The sequence below is a fragment of the Triticum urartu genome, chromosome 6, assembly GCF_003073215.2.
Source record: "Triticum urartu cultivar G1812 chromosome 6, Tu2.1, whole genome shotgun sequence".
In the NCBI taxonomy this organism is placed as follows: domain Eukaryota; kingdom Viridiplantae; phylum Streptophyta; class Magnoliopsida; order Poales; family Poaceae; genus Triticum; species Triticum urartu.
The window spans coordinates 505,092,430-505,109,470 of record NC_053027.1 but is presented as its reverse complement, the minus strand read 5'-3'; the positions used below and the strand labels follow the sequence as shown (position 1 = coordinate 505,109,470).

The window sequence follows — 17,041 nt, the reverse complement described above, 5'->3', positions numbered from 1 at the left end:
TGATTTCCCGCATATTATTTTTGAGCATGCTCCTATAGAGACTAATTGTGCTGCCCATGATTTAGACTAGCTAGAATTAAGGTGTGCGCCGGTGGATGGAAGATCCACCTGTATAGATTGTTGATACGCTTGTGAAAGATAATATGGTGGTCACCTTGCAATAAAGAGTACTTTGATGTGAAAATGGTCATAATTTTTGAAAGGAGAATTACCCCCGACCGCGTCAATTGATGCATACAACCATCTTTATTACTCCCTCTGCGAAGAAACATAAGAGCGCTTAGATCGTGTATATTTATTTACGGAGGTGGTATTATTCAGCATAGTCTGACAGCGTGAATACATGGATCAACCCGAAGCCTCCTAGCTGGCGCACAAGTCGCAGCACCTACACTCTTGACAATGTGCGCGAACCGCATGAACGTGCACGATCTAATCCGGTGGCCTCACACCTGCCCCGCATCGGGTAGAGAGCACCATCCGGTCTGGCCGACACGCAGCGCGCACCGCATGCGCACGCTTTAGATGTGCCGCCACCATCTTTCACCGTCCCACCTTCAGAAACGATCAACACATTCACCTCGCCAAGCCGTACTGCTGTCGACGCCAGATAGTGTCACCCTCCTACACGCGTCCATCCACACGCACTCGTCGCCAAAACTCCGCCGCCGAGACCCGCCGTCGCCCTTGCGGTAGATGAGACACCACTCTTCCTCTCGTCTCCTCCAGCCAGCTCATGCCCCAAAACAATGCCTCCGGAGGGAAAACGGCAGCGAAGATGTTGTCATCGTCCTATCTGAGAAATCCAGATCTAAGGTTTCCCCCGGAGCAATCCAAGCATTGTGTCGCAACCTGCAACGATGATGCCTCGAGAAGGAAACGACGTCACAGACGCCACCATTACCCCGATCTCGCGGCTGACTGGAACCGCACGGAGCCTCGCAGTGAAGACAAATGCCGCCGTCAGCATGCAGGCAGGGAGCCTCTAATCGCCCCTCACCGGACCCTCCTGCAAAGTCCAAACTATTTTTCGAACCGCGAAGATGGCGGGAAATCCACGTGTTGTCGTGCCTACGTGCCACAGATCGTCATCGGCCCGAACCGAGCACACGTTTGAGTTTTCGTGGAGTGGCAAATCTTCAAGTCGGCCACACGCGGAAGTTCGTGCGTGCTCCGTGAATTTGAGGCACGCGCTTGAGCGTGCCGTGTGTTCGAGGAAACGGAAAGATGGACACCGGAGATATGGCAATGCTAGCCATTGGTTGCTGTACGTAGCTCCGTACGTGCTCCAGCCGTCTCGATCTGTACTCCAACAAGTACGTATTCCGTTGTCCTTGTCCGTTGTCAAACATGAGGTAGCTTGCCCGATATGCCAGGCCAAGTCCGCCGGTGGCACTTCTCCACGGCACATGACACGAGCTAAACACACCGTCGTCGTCCTTCCAACCTGCAGCCAGCTTCGTTCAGGGTTCTGATGAACAAGGAAAGCACGTAGTACAAGTAACTTTTGCGCAGAAACACAATCCAAATCCCAGCTAAAGCGAAGATTTCATTTCCGACCGCGGGCTCGGGCCCAGCCTGCAGTCGATCCCCAAAGCATCTGATCATCTTGCAATGCATAATTGGCCTTTTGATGGACAAAGCGGCCACCGCCAAGCTGCCACATACGGTCGATGCGTCCATGAGTGGCCAAAAGCTGCCACTTACGGAGGAACTCACCCCGCCATGGGAGGCTGGGCGGATCCATTTGGTGCCGGCCACATTAACTAGTGGTAAGCACAGCAGCTGATGCTGCCAGTATTCAACTGTCCCCAATTGTGGTTAGTAGGAGTAACTAACTAACAGCTTGGCCATTAATCTACAGTGGAAATGTCAGCTCCTGTGTTGTTCAGGGCAGCCCACAGAGAGCATGTGGCCAACCACCGTCGCCAGACGCCAAAGCGCCAAACAGGCACACAGAGCTTAGGTATCGTGGGCGTCAAAGTTTTAAACTCTCTTCGCAGCGCCGACGCGAATCTGCTCAACGAGCTTCCAGCCCAAAAGGATCTCATCAGACGACTGATTCCATCCCACCACCTGCGGCCGCTGCTTGCAGGTGCGGCCGCAGCCGGCACCGTGCTTATGATTGAGAACTCGGCGCCAAGAATTGCAAGAACACAGCACAGAGAAACGCCATCACCCATGAGAGGCCATGAGCATGGACGAGATCGATGCACAGGTGCATTAGTACATGGCGATGGCATCATCTCTTGTATGGATGTAGTATTAGCTACTCGTGTTGTGAACTTCTTTCATGCATCTTAATCAGGTGCAAACGTATCAAGAGAAAGAAAGAAAAAAGGCAGTCTCACTCTCACTAACAGACCCTGACGAGAAACCCTGAAAATGTACACGGACACGCTCCGATCGACGGAGCCGCTTCAGAAGCGATCCAACACAGATGTGGCAGCAAACCATGTGACGCGAGCTAGATTAATCTGTCGAGGCCCGGTGGACGCCGAAAATACAGAAGATCCACCGAGGGCTATGCATGGCCGGGCATCAGCTCGCGGCCTCGTCGATGCTGTGCAGCGAGGGCCGCCATTGCCGGTGCCGGGCGCCGGAGCTCCGGTGGCCGTCTCCTCCGTCCTGCCGCGCCAACTGCAATCAGGTGTAGAGTAGTCAGAAGGTGGAACATTTGCATGTTGCCGCGGTTCAGAACGGGAGCAGAAGAAGGGATCTCGCAGACGATTCTTTGCTCCTGACACTAGCCGCGACTCTTCAGTATTTTATTTATCATCATGAATTCATGATTCTTTTATCATTCTGCATCCCTCTATTTTAAGCATTAAATTCCCTTGTGGACGGTACGATGGCATCAATCAGTTGGATCCACAGGACCACACCTACAATCTTGTTTTATGCGTGTCAATTGGGGATTGAGAATTGTCAGTGTCAGGTACTCCAAACTGATTCTCTCCTTTGAGCTAAAGGTTAACCAGATTTCTGTGAAAACTTTGCAGATTTTGCAGCCGCGAAAAATCTAATGGCAATTACCCAGAGAAAATTCATCTTCTCGGTAAGCTGATGACCTACAGTGTTGCATGTGGACGAACTGAGGAAGACATGAGAATCGCGAGGAACAACTAACTAGCAACCCTTGCAGAGAAGGCAATTAAAGGCGCATCAATCATGCAGAGAACGTGCATGGCGGCATCGAGGGGGAGAGAGAGAAAAGTAGTTGGATTGAATAGAGCTAAATCCATGTAACCACCTGATCGAGACTCTCATCCAAGCTGGCCTCGTCGTCGTCGTCGTCGACGTCGTCACCGTCCGCCGCCGGCCGCAGCTTGCTCTGCCGCGTCGACAACTCCAGCTGCTGCAGCTGCTGCCGCGCCTTCCTCAGCTTCTCCTCCTTCCTCGCCTGCACCGCCTTGGTCACCTCTGCACGCACCATTTTTCCATGCCATGTTAGCAGTGGGCACAGCTTGCAGGAGAAGAGGCAGAGGACGAGAACCGGAGACTCGAAGCTTACCGTTGGCGGTGATGAGGCGGTAGGCGTGGCCGAGGAGCAGCGTCTCCTTGGGCTTGAGGAGCTTGACGCGGGTGAGGCGCACGGTGCGGCGCGCGCCGCCGCCGTCGGCGTCCTGGCGCTCCTCGGCGACGCGGAGCGTGACGAGCGCGACGTAGTGGCCCGGGTTGGCGCGCATCACCTCCGCCGCGGGCGTGGACCAGTAGAGCCGCTCCACCCGCCCGCCCGGGTGCTGCACCACCGCCGCCGCCACCTCCGCCGCCTGGCAGTTCCCCATCCTCGCCCGCTCCGGCCCGCCGCAGCCACACACACACACACACACGCTCCCCGTGACCAGAGCTGGGCGCTGGTCCTGGCTTAGCCTACCCTGTGCCGGCCGGGAAACGTGGGCGAGGGAGAGCGCGAGCAAGTGGCGAGCGTGTGGTGCACCAGTGCTTTATAAAGAGGAGAGAGAGCAACGGCTCGGTTGCCGAGGTGGTGCCGTGGTGGTGGTACATATCCCGTCCCGGTGACCGGTTCGTTTTCGACCGTCGCGAGCACCACGTGAACGGACGCTGTCAGGTACTGCATTTCACTTTTGGGTGCACCGCTCGTCGGAGACGTAAGTCTGCGGCCGGCGTAGCAAACGGCGAGAGACTGAGACCGGCGGCATCTACAAAACGATTGCTTTTCGTGGGCCGTCGTGTACGGTGGAGATCGGTCGAATTAACCAGTTTTTGTTTTTATCTATCTAGCTACTTTTTTTAACATCAGTACAAACACAAGCGCTCATATACACGCGCATACACTCATCCCTATGAATGCACACGCGCACACCCTATTCCTATAAGCTCATTCAAAAGACCGAGCCAACATATCATCTTAAAATGCGAGCACCATGATTTGAACCTTAATGGGCTGGGATACCACAGTCTCTCTAACCATCCAACCACAACTTGATTCGCTCTATCTATCTACTAGTTGTACTTACTAAAGCTACGACAATTAATATGAATCGGAGGAAGTACTATCTATCCACTACCCCTAAAACCGAAGGAATATCTATCTACCTGTCTCCCCGAATTAATTGAAATTCTATGCACTCATCAAGCAAAAGATTTTTTTTCGATCAAGCAAAAAGTTGCTGGTTTCGCCGAGCTGATCTCGACGCCGGGCCTACGCACGCACCTCGCTAAATTGCTTGGCACTCGTACGTGCAATTTGTGCTGGCCGTGCACTAAACTTGAAGCAAAATGTTGCGCTCCGGCAGTGCGAATTTTGTTGCCGTTCACCTGTAGGAGAATTTTAAGTTCCCATCACAACAGCAAGAACTGAACGCACGACGCACCGAATGACGTTAGTGGGAGCGCAAACTATAGGTGTATGGTGCAACCGGAAGTCCACTCTCAAGCATGAGCCCCTTGCAGTTGCATTTCCGAACTAACCCATTCATGAATGCCACGGAGAGGCCCCGTGATAAACGCCACATATCGTGGCTCAATATGCATACTCAACTCATCTGCCCTTGTATCACTATTCTATGATGGCTTGCTAAGCTCGTCATCATTCTTCCTCCCCTGGTGACGCGAGGGATGGGCTTCTAAATTCGGGTGACAATTCCCCTGCCCAGCTTCCAACCAGCATCGCCCTGGAAACAAGCCAGTCCAACCCAATATCTTATGCAGGACTGTTCCCGGCAGGCATCACTTCTCTTTGAAGAAAGAGGAGAAAATAGTGATGGGCGCCTTTTATAATAGACACAAATGCCGGTTGCTGGAGAGAAGGAAATGTAATCCGCACAGATGCGGCTGGCCATCGGACTCGTCAACTCGTCATCGGTTTCCTTACGGCTAGGGCAACCGTTAATTAAGCCGCTCCTGTGTGCTTATTTCGTCTGCTTAGTGTGGTGGCGCAATTGGTGTTCACGTCTGCGGCGGCGCGGTCAACACCGCGCCGGCGAGGAAGCTGTCACGGCGGGTCGGGCGTCCGCGTCGACCTGCGCGGCGTCGGGATCAGGGTCGCGTAGCCCCGCGGGGCGGGAATTTATGAGGCCATGTGCGCCACTCGCTGCCCTGCCCGAGTCGGCGTCTCGCCCTCGGCTCCATGGCGTCCGCCGTTTGTGTGTACTGAGGTTGATCGATCGGACTCGGGCGCGGCGGTGCGTGGCGTACGAAGAAATTCATTGCCCATGTGTGTGAGCACAGGGGGGAGGCGGTGATAGACTGTTGCGCGCACGGGAAAGTCGCCTCTCCAGTAGATTTCCGACGCCGACGTGACCGTGTGAGGTGAGCGAGGCCATGTCCCGTCCGCATCGCCTCGTCGAGGATTCAATTCAAGGATACCGGCCGGCCCCGAGCGCCGGAAACCGGCCGTAAATCCTGCGCCGCCGCGCCGCTGGTTTTCACATGCGTGCCTCGGCGGGTGAAGTGAACGAGATGCTATGCCGGCTCCGGTCGACGTTGCTCGGGATCTCGGGTGGACGTTTGGGTGCGCAGTCGACGATTCGGGGAAGGAAAACGACGGGTTCGCACCGATGCTTTCGCCGCGCGGGAATCCTACGGTGCGGCGTACGGCTCGTCTTCTCGTGGCAAGTTGTGTGCGTGATGCTACGTGCATGTCGCGGTCGTACGTGTCTTGAGCTTGACCATGGCGAGCGATGAAGTTCACGGGCGCGATGGCGCCATGGATGGATGGATGGATGGATGGATGGGCCAGCTGAGCCTGCAGGCCCACCCGAAATCATCTCCCCAATAATGCGTACAGCGTACCTACTGTGGTATAGCAGCAGTACCCGTATGCACCTGACCTGACCCGACCCTGACCGTATGTTTATCCATGCAGTAGTGTATAGGGCTCGTTTCCCTAGCTTCCACGAACCATGCTCGCCACGAGATCCAAAGCCTGACACTCTGCCAGGAGATTGTATTAGTATACTAGTAGAAGCTCATGCACACTGCAGTGTACATACTGTACCAACACACAGCTCACTCTTGACTCTGAAGTATGGTGCAACCAAATTACAGTGGACTGCTATAGCTGTAGCATTTGCCGTATCCACTTATTTTCAGCTGTTTACCGAACCCTACCAGCCTCATCATCGCCGCCGGTGGCCTTTTCCGCCTGATCGTTGTCAGTGTGAGCCACACCACACCCGTGCCCGTGCAGCGACGATTGGCGGCACCTGGGGCGGCTACTCTGTCAGGTTCCACCGGGGTCATCAGCAGAGCACCTCCTAGCTGTCGAACTTTGGACGGAGCCACGGAGGCAATGATCACTGCCGGGATGGTCCTCTTCGTTCGTTGGTCGCTTCCTGCTGCTTGCCCGTTTCCTCCCTTCGTTTCATACTTGCCGTTTCCACGGGTAAAACTGTCGACACCGTTTTGTTTTGGTGTTGTTTTAGCACAAGCGGTTCACACTATTTGGCCTTGTGGAGACTGATGAAGCCTTCTTCAGCCCCTTCGAGGGATGCAAATGAATACAACACAGCTTTGCATATTTGTGGATCGTAATGGTCTAGAAGATTTGGTAGTACCATAAGCAACGCCAACATGTATTTCGTAGGTAGACAACTGGTGCGCATGATTTCACATGGGAGAGTGCGATGCTTCTTATAATTTAGCAATGGAAGCCCAATGCTTCTTTTCTCGAGGAATATATATGTCGCTCCGGGGAGTGATTCCGAGGACACAGCTACGCAACAAACAATTGAGGCATACAATCATGCGCCGGGGGATCTCAAAATGCCATAAGTTGCAATACTTCAGTCCATGGCATCACATGGAGTGCTATATACGTATATTAAACAAAATCGCGAGCGCCGACCTTTAACACCCAAAAGTAAATGTTGAGAATCTAATCTAATCACTCTACTACAAATAATCGATGCAATAATGCATAGAAATATATGGAGGTTGTAAAGCCACGGATGCAGAAAAAGAAAAAGAGAGAGTCCTTGTGAGAAGAATGCTCCCAAAGAGAAAGTCCTGATCAGACGCCGGCAACGGAATAAGTGAGTACATGAATTCTCAATCTCAAAATGAACTTGGGGCGAGGCGTTTCATCTATGAGAGATTAATGATTCCCATTAAAATCACCGGGAACGGGTCCAAGGTACCAGGCAACACCTGAAATGTTAGCGTTGATAGGCAAGTCTGTGGATTGTGGCTTTTATGTTGCTAGGTTGTTCCCATATGCTGCAAGCACTTTTATATGTTGGCTACGCATAGGCCGATAGGCGTCATGTTGCAACAATTTTGGTTGCACTCCAGTGGGGGTGTTTTTCATGTTGCAAGTGTTTTGGCGTTTTGACAAGTTTTAAAAACTTTATCAAGTTTGAACTATTGATAAAACAAAGGATACATTCATCAAGTTTCAGATACTAAAATGCTGTGCGTCACGAGGGTGATAATATTGCCAAGGTTTTGGAATCATCTCCGCCAAATGTGATGTTCGGAAGGGATTTAATTGGACCTAGACTCCAATCGTGGAACATACTACTCTAAGGATTAACCATGGTACAATTGTCACATGGGTCCGATGTATTTTGTTGGAACCTACATGGAAATGGGCAATTCTCAGTGGAGTATGTGTATAGAGCTTTGATCCAGTCTGACGTGCCAGTTGATAATAATAAGATCTGGAAGATGAAGATACCTCTTAAGAATATAATCTTTGCATGATATCTTTGTCGCGGAGTCATTCTTACTAAACATAACCTTATTAAGAGGAATTCACATGGAAGTACGCAATGTGTATTTTGTCCGCATGATGAGACAATAAAACATTTGTTCTTCCAATGTAAATTGGCTCGTTCTATATGGTCAGTCATCCAAATAGCTTATGGCTTGTATCCTCTTTGTAGTGTTGCTAATATATTTGGCAACTGGTTACATAGGATTGATCATAGGTTTAGTGATGTGGAGCATCCCACGACCATCCCCATGGACGCCACCTCAACTATCCAAGCTCCAAGTGGAACAATGACAAGGGCTAGGGCACGTGCTATTCAATCCGAGGTGACATCACACCTACTTGAGTTTTCCCCCTCTTCAAGTGAGACATGGCTACTGCCTAAGTCCGAGATACTATGTGTCATCAGGTACAACGCTCAAGACTCGGAGCCGAGGACTGTAGAAGAAGAGACAGGCGTAACACTCTGGACAGCCCGGAACTTCCGGCCCCCGGACCTTCCGGCCGACCCGGAGCTTCCGGCCACCGATGATTTCGACCGGCCCAAGCGTGCCAACTCTCGGGTTAGCCCGGACCCCGTCCCGGACCTTCCGGCCCCCGGATGCCAGCACATCTCCTCCGCGCCAACTCTCTGGTTAGGCCGGACCCTCCCCGGAACCTCCGGCGCCCGGAACTTCCGGCCTAGCCCGGGACTTCCGGCCCTGCCGGCGCGCAGCCACTTGGGCCGAGGCCCGTGTACCCTTTCGTCATCTAGACTATATATACTCTATCCCGTACAACTTTCTAGGGTTAGCGTTGGTTTAGCTCATACTTAGAGATAGAGCTTCGCTCATCCACATCGGATCTACTCCTCGTGAGAGACCGCGGCCTCTTCGGAGAAGATCCCTTTAGATTCAAGGCCTCCTCGCGGAGAAGATCCCCTCGTGGATACAAGACCTCCTCACGGAGAAGAACCGGCTACCCTTTTGTATCGTCCTTAGTTGTCCGTGGATTCATGTATCGTTCTATGTATTCAAGGATCTAGCGCATGTGTAACTTGTTCTTGTTGGTTGAGTGATTCTCTTGTGTTTCCCCTTGTGTTTCCCTCGTTTCCCCCTCGTGTTCCTCGTGTTCTTCGCGGCATCCGCTCCTTTCGTGAAAGATCGGGCGATTAGGGTTCTACCCTACATCATCTTGGTATCTAGAGCAAGGTTGATCACGATTTCGGAGCCTCCCCGTTGTGTTTCTAGCCTAATTTTGTTGTTTTTCGTCCTAATCCGAAAATCCCCACCAAAAATAGCCCCAATTTTTTTTTGTGATTTGTTCGTGTGTTGAGATTTTGTTGGTTTTGATCCGTGAATTTTGTGTGTGGCTCATAGATCTAGCCTCCCCACCCTTCTTGTCCTCCAATTTCTTCTTTTTCCCCTTCGGATTTGGGCTTTTCCCCAAGTTTTTCCGCCCAAATCCACGTTCTCCAAGTCTCTGTTCTTGGCAGAATCCCGACCACCGGAACTTCCGGTTCAGCCCGGACATTCCGGCCCCCGGACCTTCCGGCCTTCCCCGGAACCTCCAGACCCCGGACCCTCCGTCTTGCCCAGAACTTCCGACTTCGACAGGAAGTTCGCACTACTTCCACAACTCCGCCCAAATTCCATCAAATTTTGTTCCGGTGCTCTCCATATACCATATATACTTCCGCATACCTCCACCACTTCCGCATAACTCACCATCTTTGGACCGTTTCGCTTTCCGACACAATTGCCACTTTGAGGTTTGAGAATTTGAGTTGCGGTACCGTATCCTTTTGTGTTTCGGCTATCTAGGTACGGTTCGACATCAACATCACCGCCGCTCATCTTCGCCACGGACGCATCATCAACAACGACCACCTCGACTACGACTTGGTATTCATGCCACCATTTTGACACCATACAGGAAGCAAGACCGGTAACCTCATCTTGGTATTGGACATATCACTCTTGCCACTACATTGATAACCATCATAGCCTTACTCCTTTGCGTTGCTTACCCATCGAGACTAGCCATTGAGTATTGCCGGCAACGAGACTTGTGCACATTAGTGGTCATACTTCCCATAGCATACATACATCATTGTTGCCTATATTGGTATCATCTCTTGTGTCACAAAGTTGGCATCGCATACTCACTTGCTATCTTGGTTCATCAAGCATTGCATGAGAAAAGAGCTCAAACATCAAAGAGCCAACCAAGCTTTTAAGCAAAGAGGAAAGATAAGCAAAGAGCTTTTAAGCAAGAACCATATCATCATACAACATTAAGATTGTCATACTCGATCATCTTGGATCATATCATAGCAACACCTTGCATTCAAAATATTTGGGATAGAAGTCGTTGCATTTTTGTTAAGTACGTTGTGCACAAGTTCTTGTATCCGCCTATCGTGCAATCGTGCTAGCGTCTCTCTAGTGTTGTGCAACAAGAGCATTTTTGTGGATTCCACATTTTGGCTCATCCTTGGTTGCACAACCCCACTTATCTTTTTGCGTGTGTGTTTCCGTGTACCTTATATGCTTGGTCTACTTGTTACATTGCATCTTGCGAATCTTTTCCAACATTATTGAAGCTCACTTACAATTGCATCAAATTTTGTGCCACCATCCTAACCAAGCTCCACCAAAAGCTTTTACTTGTGTAGGTGTGAGAAACCGACAAGAACTCGTACCAATTGTGCTATTTCCTTGTCCTACATTGGAGTGATCCTCGATCCACTTTCAACTTCGGTCAAGGTACATTTGGTACTCGTTCCTCTCTTTCTACCACTCACATTTGTCTTGGAATGATGGATAGGCCAAGTACTTCTACCAACCCACTCTTCATGGAGCAAGACGACGACATGATCTCTTTCGTCACCAAGAGTCACCTCTTTGGTGCACAACGTGCTTTGCATCAAGAGCAACAAGCTATGAGTGAACGCATCGACAACCTTGCCGCCGACTTGCGACTTTCCGAGCAACGTACAAGGGCCTACTTCGACCACAAGCTCGACGATCACAAGCAAGAGAATGACGCAAGGATGGAAGAGATCGCGGTTTGTTGCTCAACCGCTCTTCTTCCACTTCAAGAAGGAACCGTTCAAGTCGCCATTCCGACTCAAGTACACCGACATCGAACACTCTTCGTCGAGCCGCGCGCACCGACCGTCAAGCAAACCTCAATCCGCTTCGGGATACCGACTCTTAAGAGCACCGATGATGTCAAGCCGAAGAAGCCTTTGCGCTAGCTCGAGAACGGCAACAACAACGCCAACATGAAGAGGAAGAACGCGTGCGTCTACACCAAAATGCACACGATGCCGAGGCTCAATGTCAAGCACAACAACTCCGTGACGCTCAAGCACTTGAGGCGCAACAAGCTCTACATGATGCGAGTCAAGACATTGCCGACCGAGGCCGACAAGCCCGTGAAGAAGAGGAAGCACTTCACGAAGAAATTCACGAGCGACAATTTCAAGCTCGCATGCATCATCTAGTGCCCCCTCGAGCTCGACGCGTTCCTCCACAAGCTCGCCAAGACCATCAAGTTCATCAAGAGAATGAAAACAATGGGAATCCTCCACGACAACATCAACACGAGGTTGACAATCCTCCGCATCAAGAGCACCACGAGTTGGACAATCATCTTCAACATGGGCGTCATCATCCCCAACCCCAACACAATGAAGAGCAACGCTACAGCAAGCTCAAGTTCACCATGCCCAAGTTCAACGGAAGCAACGATCCCGAAGAATACCTTTCATGGGCATTGAAAGTTGACAAGATCTTCCATTTGCACAATTATGAAGAAGAGAAGAAGATCGCGATGGCATCCCTTGAGTTCCAAGACTACGCCCTCATTTGGTGGGAACAAGTCATTAAGCATCGCGAGGCAAGAGGTGATCCACCCATCACTACTTGGGCACAAATGAAGGATGTCATGAGAGCACGCTTCGTGCCTACCTACTACAACCGCGACCTCTTCAAGAAACTCCAACAACTCAAGCAAGGAACCAAGAGCGTTGAAGAATACTACAAGGAGATGGAGATTGCAATGATAAGAGCCAATGTGACGGAAGATGATGAGCAAAATATGGCACGTTTCTTGAATGGACTCAATCATCCTATCAAGAAGATCGCCGACTTCCAACCATACTCAAATCTCATCGAGCTCGTGCACCAAGCTACCAAAGAGGAACGCCAAGTGTAAGATGATTTCAAGTATGCCAAGTTCTCATCCAAGTCCTACGGCTTCTCCACTAACCAAGCTTCAACGACTCCAACACCGACTACAAGACCGTCTATTTCCAACATCGACAAGTCGATTTCCAAGAAAGCTTCGCCTACTACAAGCAACTTCAAGCCGAGAGCTTCATCATCATCAACCCCTACCGATGAGACCGTCAAGACGAGCTCCCTAAAGTGTTTCACATGCGGAAGCCGAGGCCACAAGTCCTATGAGTGCACCAACAAGCGCACCATGATCTTCAACGACGATGGCACTTATGATTCCATGAGCAAAGGAGAAATGGAAGCCCTTGAGCAAGTCACCATGCACCGCCAAGTGAACAATGAAGAAGAACAAGTATTTTATGATGAAGACTCAAGCCCCGCACTTGTTGTCTCCAAAGTCTTGACTCTCCAACATCACCAAGATGAAGACCAAAGATGCACCATATTCCACACCAAGGCCGGCATCAATGGACGATCCGTCAAGGTCATCATCAATGGAGGGAGTTGTCACAATCTCGCAAGTGAAGAACTTTGCTCCAAGCTCCAATTGCCCAATACGAAGCATCCACATCCATACAAAGTGCAATGGCTTAGTGACTCCGGCACTATCCAAGTCGAGCACCGAGTACAAGTCTCCTTCAAAATCGGCGCCTACGAAGACACCTTGGAGTGCGACGTTATTCCAATGACCGTTTGTCATCTTCTCCTTGGACGGCCATGGCAATTCGATAGAGGAGTCGTCCACAACGGCCGAACGAACCACTACATCTTCAAGATTAAGGGCAAGGAGTACGTCCTCCGTCCAATGTCGCCAAGTCAAGTGATCGCCGACAAGCATACCACCCATCGTAGAGATCATAGTGAGAGAGCGAGCCACCAAAAAGAGAGTGAGCGCCACAAGCCAAATTCGAGTGCCTCCACGATGAGCGAAAACAAGAACCTAGTTCTATTTGCCACCAAACGTGAGATGAGAGAAGTGTGTGAGAACCCATCTAGTGTCCTACACTACATCCTCGTGTGCAAAGACAATGCACCACAAACTAACACTTCTCACACTCTTCCTCTAGTGTTGTCTTCTCTTTTGCAGGAATTTCAAGATGTTTTCCCCGATGAGCTACCTCCGGGACTACCTCCACTTCGAGGCATTGAGCACCGCATCGACCTCATCCCCGGAGCGCCACTTCCAAACAAATCTCCCTACCGCGTCAACCCTGACGAAACAAAAGAAATACAAAGGCAAGTAAAGCATCTCATAGACCATGGACATGTGCGTGAAAGTTTGAGCCCTTGTGCCGTTCCGGTCATTCTTGTGCCAAAACGTGATGGTAGTTTTCGCATGTGCTCCGATTGTAGACCTATCAATGCTATTACCATTCGCTATAGGTATCCCATCCCACGCCTAGATGATATGCTTGATGAGCTTAGCGGAGCCACTATATTTTCTAAAATTGATCTTAAAAGTGGTTACTATCAAATCCGCATACAAGAGGGTGATGAATGGAAAACTGCCTTCAAAACCAAGTTTGGTTTGTATGAGTGGTTAGTCATGCCTATGGGTCTCTCGGAAGCACCGGGCACTTTTATGCGCCTTATGAATCATGTCTTTTTCCCTTACATTGGTATATTTGTTGTGGTTTACTTCGATGACATTCTTGTGTTTAGTAAATCTATCCAAGAGCATGTCACCCATGTCCGCACCGTTTTCCAAACTCTTAGGAAAGAGCATCTCTATGCTAATATGGAGAAATGCCTTTTTGGTGTTGATAAGGTCGTTTTCTTGGGTTTTGTGGTCTCTTCTAAGGGTGTTCATGTAGATGAGTCCAAGATCAATGCTATTAAGACTTGGCCGCAACCAACCAACTTGCATCAAGTGCGTAGTTTTCTTGGCCTTGCGGGTTTCTATCGTCGCTTTGTGAAGGATTTTAGCACCATTGCTTCGCCTTTGCATGCTTTGAGCAAGAAGAATGCACCTTTTGTTTGGGGACCATCCCAAGATACCGCATTCAATGAGCTTAAGAATTTGCTTACTCATGCTCCCGTGCTTGCTTTACCCAACTTCGAGAAACCTTTTGAAATTCATTGCGATGCTAGTGGTAATGGCATAGGAGGTGTGTTAACGCAAGAGAAGCGCCCCATAGCTTACTTTAGTGAGAAACTTTCAGGAGCGCAACTCAATTATCCCATCTATGACAAAGAGCTATATGCTTTAGTCCGCGTTTTGCATGAATGGGAACACTACCTTCGTCCCCATGAGTTTATCATTCATACCGATCATGAGACTCTCAAGTATCTTAAGGGACAAACTAAGTTGAACAAGCGTCATGCTAAATGGAGTGAATTTATTGAGTCTTTTCCCTATGTCATCAAGTACATCAAGGGTAAAGAAAACATAGTAGCGGATGCTCTTTCCCGCATTTTCATGCTTGTCACGCAACTTGAGTTAGATGTCATTGGCTTCGAGCATATCAAAGACTTATATGAGCATGATACAACTTTTGCCATTCCTTATGCTAAGTGTTTGTCGAATACATCTTGGGAACGCTATTACATCAAAGATGGCTACCTTATGAGAGCTAACAAACTTTGCATTCCCGAGTCCTTGCTTCGTTTGTTGCTTTTGTAGGAATCTCATGGAGGAGGCTTAATGGGACACTTCGGACGCAACAAGACATTCTCCACGCTCTCGAAGAGCTACTTTTGGCCTAAGATGTTTCGGGATGTCAATCGTTTCACCAACCGGTGTTCTACATGTCGCAAAGCTAAGTCCAAAGCTCAATCTCATGGTCTCTATATGCCTTTACCTATTCCATACCAACCTTGGGAAGACATTAGCATGGACTTTGTCCTTGGTTTGCCTAGAACTCGAAATGGGAAAGATTCTATATTTGTCGTTGTGGACCATTTCTCAAAAATGGCACATTTTATTCCTTGCCACAAGATAGACGATGCTTCACATGTTGCTAATCTCTTTTGTAGGGAAATTTTGCGTCTCCATGGTGTGCCAAAAACCATCGTCTCAGACCGCGACGTCAAGTTCCTTAGCTACTTTTGGAAGACCCTATGCGCCAAGCTCAGAATCAAGCTACTCTTCTCCACGGCTTACCATCCTCAAACCGATGGCCAAACAGAGGTGACAAACCGCACACTCTCCGCTCTACTTCGAGTACTCATCAAGAAGAACATCAAGGAGTGGGAGGAGTGTCTACCCATCACCGAGTTCGCCTACAACCGAGCAAGACACTCAACAACCGACAAGTCCCCTTTCGAGGTCGTCTACGGATTCAACCCTTTGTCACCATTGGATATTCTACCTCTACCACTCCAAGAGCGAATCAATTTGGACGCAAGTGCAAGAGCGACCCATATCAAGAAGGTGCATGAAGATACAAGAAACACCATCGAGCGCCAAGTACAACGACTTGCGACCAAGCTCAACGTCAAAAAGCAACCTATGGTCTTCAACATTGGTGACCTCGTGTGGCTACACCTTCGCAAGGAGCGCTTTCCACAAGAATGCAAGTCTAAGCTTCGACCTCGAGTAGATGGACCATTCAAGGTGCTCGCACGATACAACGACAATGCTTACAAGATCGACCTCCCGCGCGACAAATACAACGTGAGCGACATCTTCAACATCAAAGATTTCTCTCCCTTCCATGGTGATGATGAACTTGATCCGAGGACGGATCTTCCCCAAGGGAGGGGAAATGATGCGGAGCATCCCACGACCATCCCCATGGACGCCACCTCAACTATCCAAGCTCCAAGTGGACCAATGACAAGGGCTAGGGCACGTGCTATTCAATCCAAGGTGACATCACTCCTACTTGAGTTTTCCCCCTCTTAAAGTGAGACATGGCTACTGCCTAAGTCCGAGATACTATGTGTCATCAGGTACAACGCTCAAGATTTGGAGCCGAGGACTGTAGAAGAAGAGACAGGCGCTAACACTCTGGACAGCCCGGAACTTCCGGCCCCCGGACCTTCCGACCGACCCGGAGCTTCCGGCCGCCGATGACTTCGACCGGCCCAAGCGTGCCAACTCTCGGGTTAGCCCGGACCCCGTCCTGGACCTTCCGGCGCCCGGAACCTCCGGCCGGCCCGGACCTTCCGGCCCCCGGATGCCAGCACATCTCCTCCGCGCCAACTCTCTGGTTAGGCCGGACCCTCCCCGGAACCTCCGGCGCCCGGAACTTCCGACCTAGCCCGGGACTTCCGGCCCTGCTTGCGCGCAGCCACTTGGGCCGAGGCCCGTGTACCCTTTTGTCACCTAGACTATATATACTCTATCCCATACAACTTTCTAGGGTTAGCGTTGGTTTAGCTCATACTTAGAGATAGAGCTTCGCTCATCCACATCGGATCTACTCCTCGTGAGAGACCGCGGCCTCTTCGGAGAAGATCCCTTTGGATTCAAGACCTCCTCGCGGAGAAGATCCCCTCGTGGATACAAGACCTCCTCACGGAGAAGAACCGGCTACCCTTTTGTATCGTCCTTAGTTGTCCGTGGATTCGTGTATCGTTCTATGTATTCGAGGATCTAGCGCATGTGTAACTTGTTCTTGTTGGTTGAGTGATTCTCTTGTGTTTCCCCTTGTGTTTCCCTCGTTTCCCCCTCATGTTCCTCGTGTTCTTT

At 50.3% G+C, this 17,041-nt stretch overlaps 1 protein-coding gene across 1 annotated transcript; it reads right to left on the bottom strand.

The window, feature by feature from the left end:
• Positions 1–2,276: 2,276 nt before the first annotated feature.
• On the bottom strand, positions 2,277–3,949 carry LOC125514628. Its single transcript, XM_048679965.1, has 3 exons — positions 3,515–3,949; positions 3,254–3,423; positions 2,277–2,640 (listed from the first exon to the last, which is right to left on the bottom strand). The coding sequence occupies exons 1-3, from the start codon at positions 3,786–3,788 to the stop codon at positions 2,542–2,544; spliced, it is 543 nt and encodes a 180-aa protein (XP_048535922.1). The 5' UTR covers positions 3,789–3,949; the 3' UTR covers positions 2,277–2,541.
• Positions 3,950–17,041: the final 13,092 nt, after the last annotated feature.

Excerpts from the sequence above, each read along its gene's own strand:
- LOC125514628 (XM_048679965.1), bottom strand. The coding sequence starts at position 3,788 with ATGGGGAACTGCCAGGCGGCGGAGGTGGCGGCGGCGGTGGTGCAGCAC. Across the intron at positions 3,424-3,514 it reads CCGCCTCATCACCGCCAACG|AGGTGACCAAGGCGGTGCAG; the intron begins GTAAGCTTCGAG and ends TGGTGCGTGCAG. Across the intron at positions 2,641-3,253 it reads TGGATGAGAGTCTCGATCAG|TTGGCGCGGCAGGACGGAGG; the intron begins GTGGTTACATGG and ends ACCTGATTGCAG.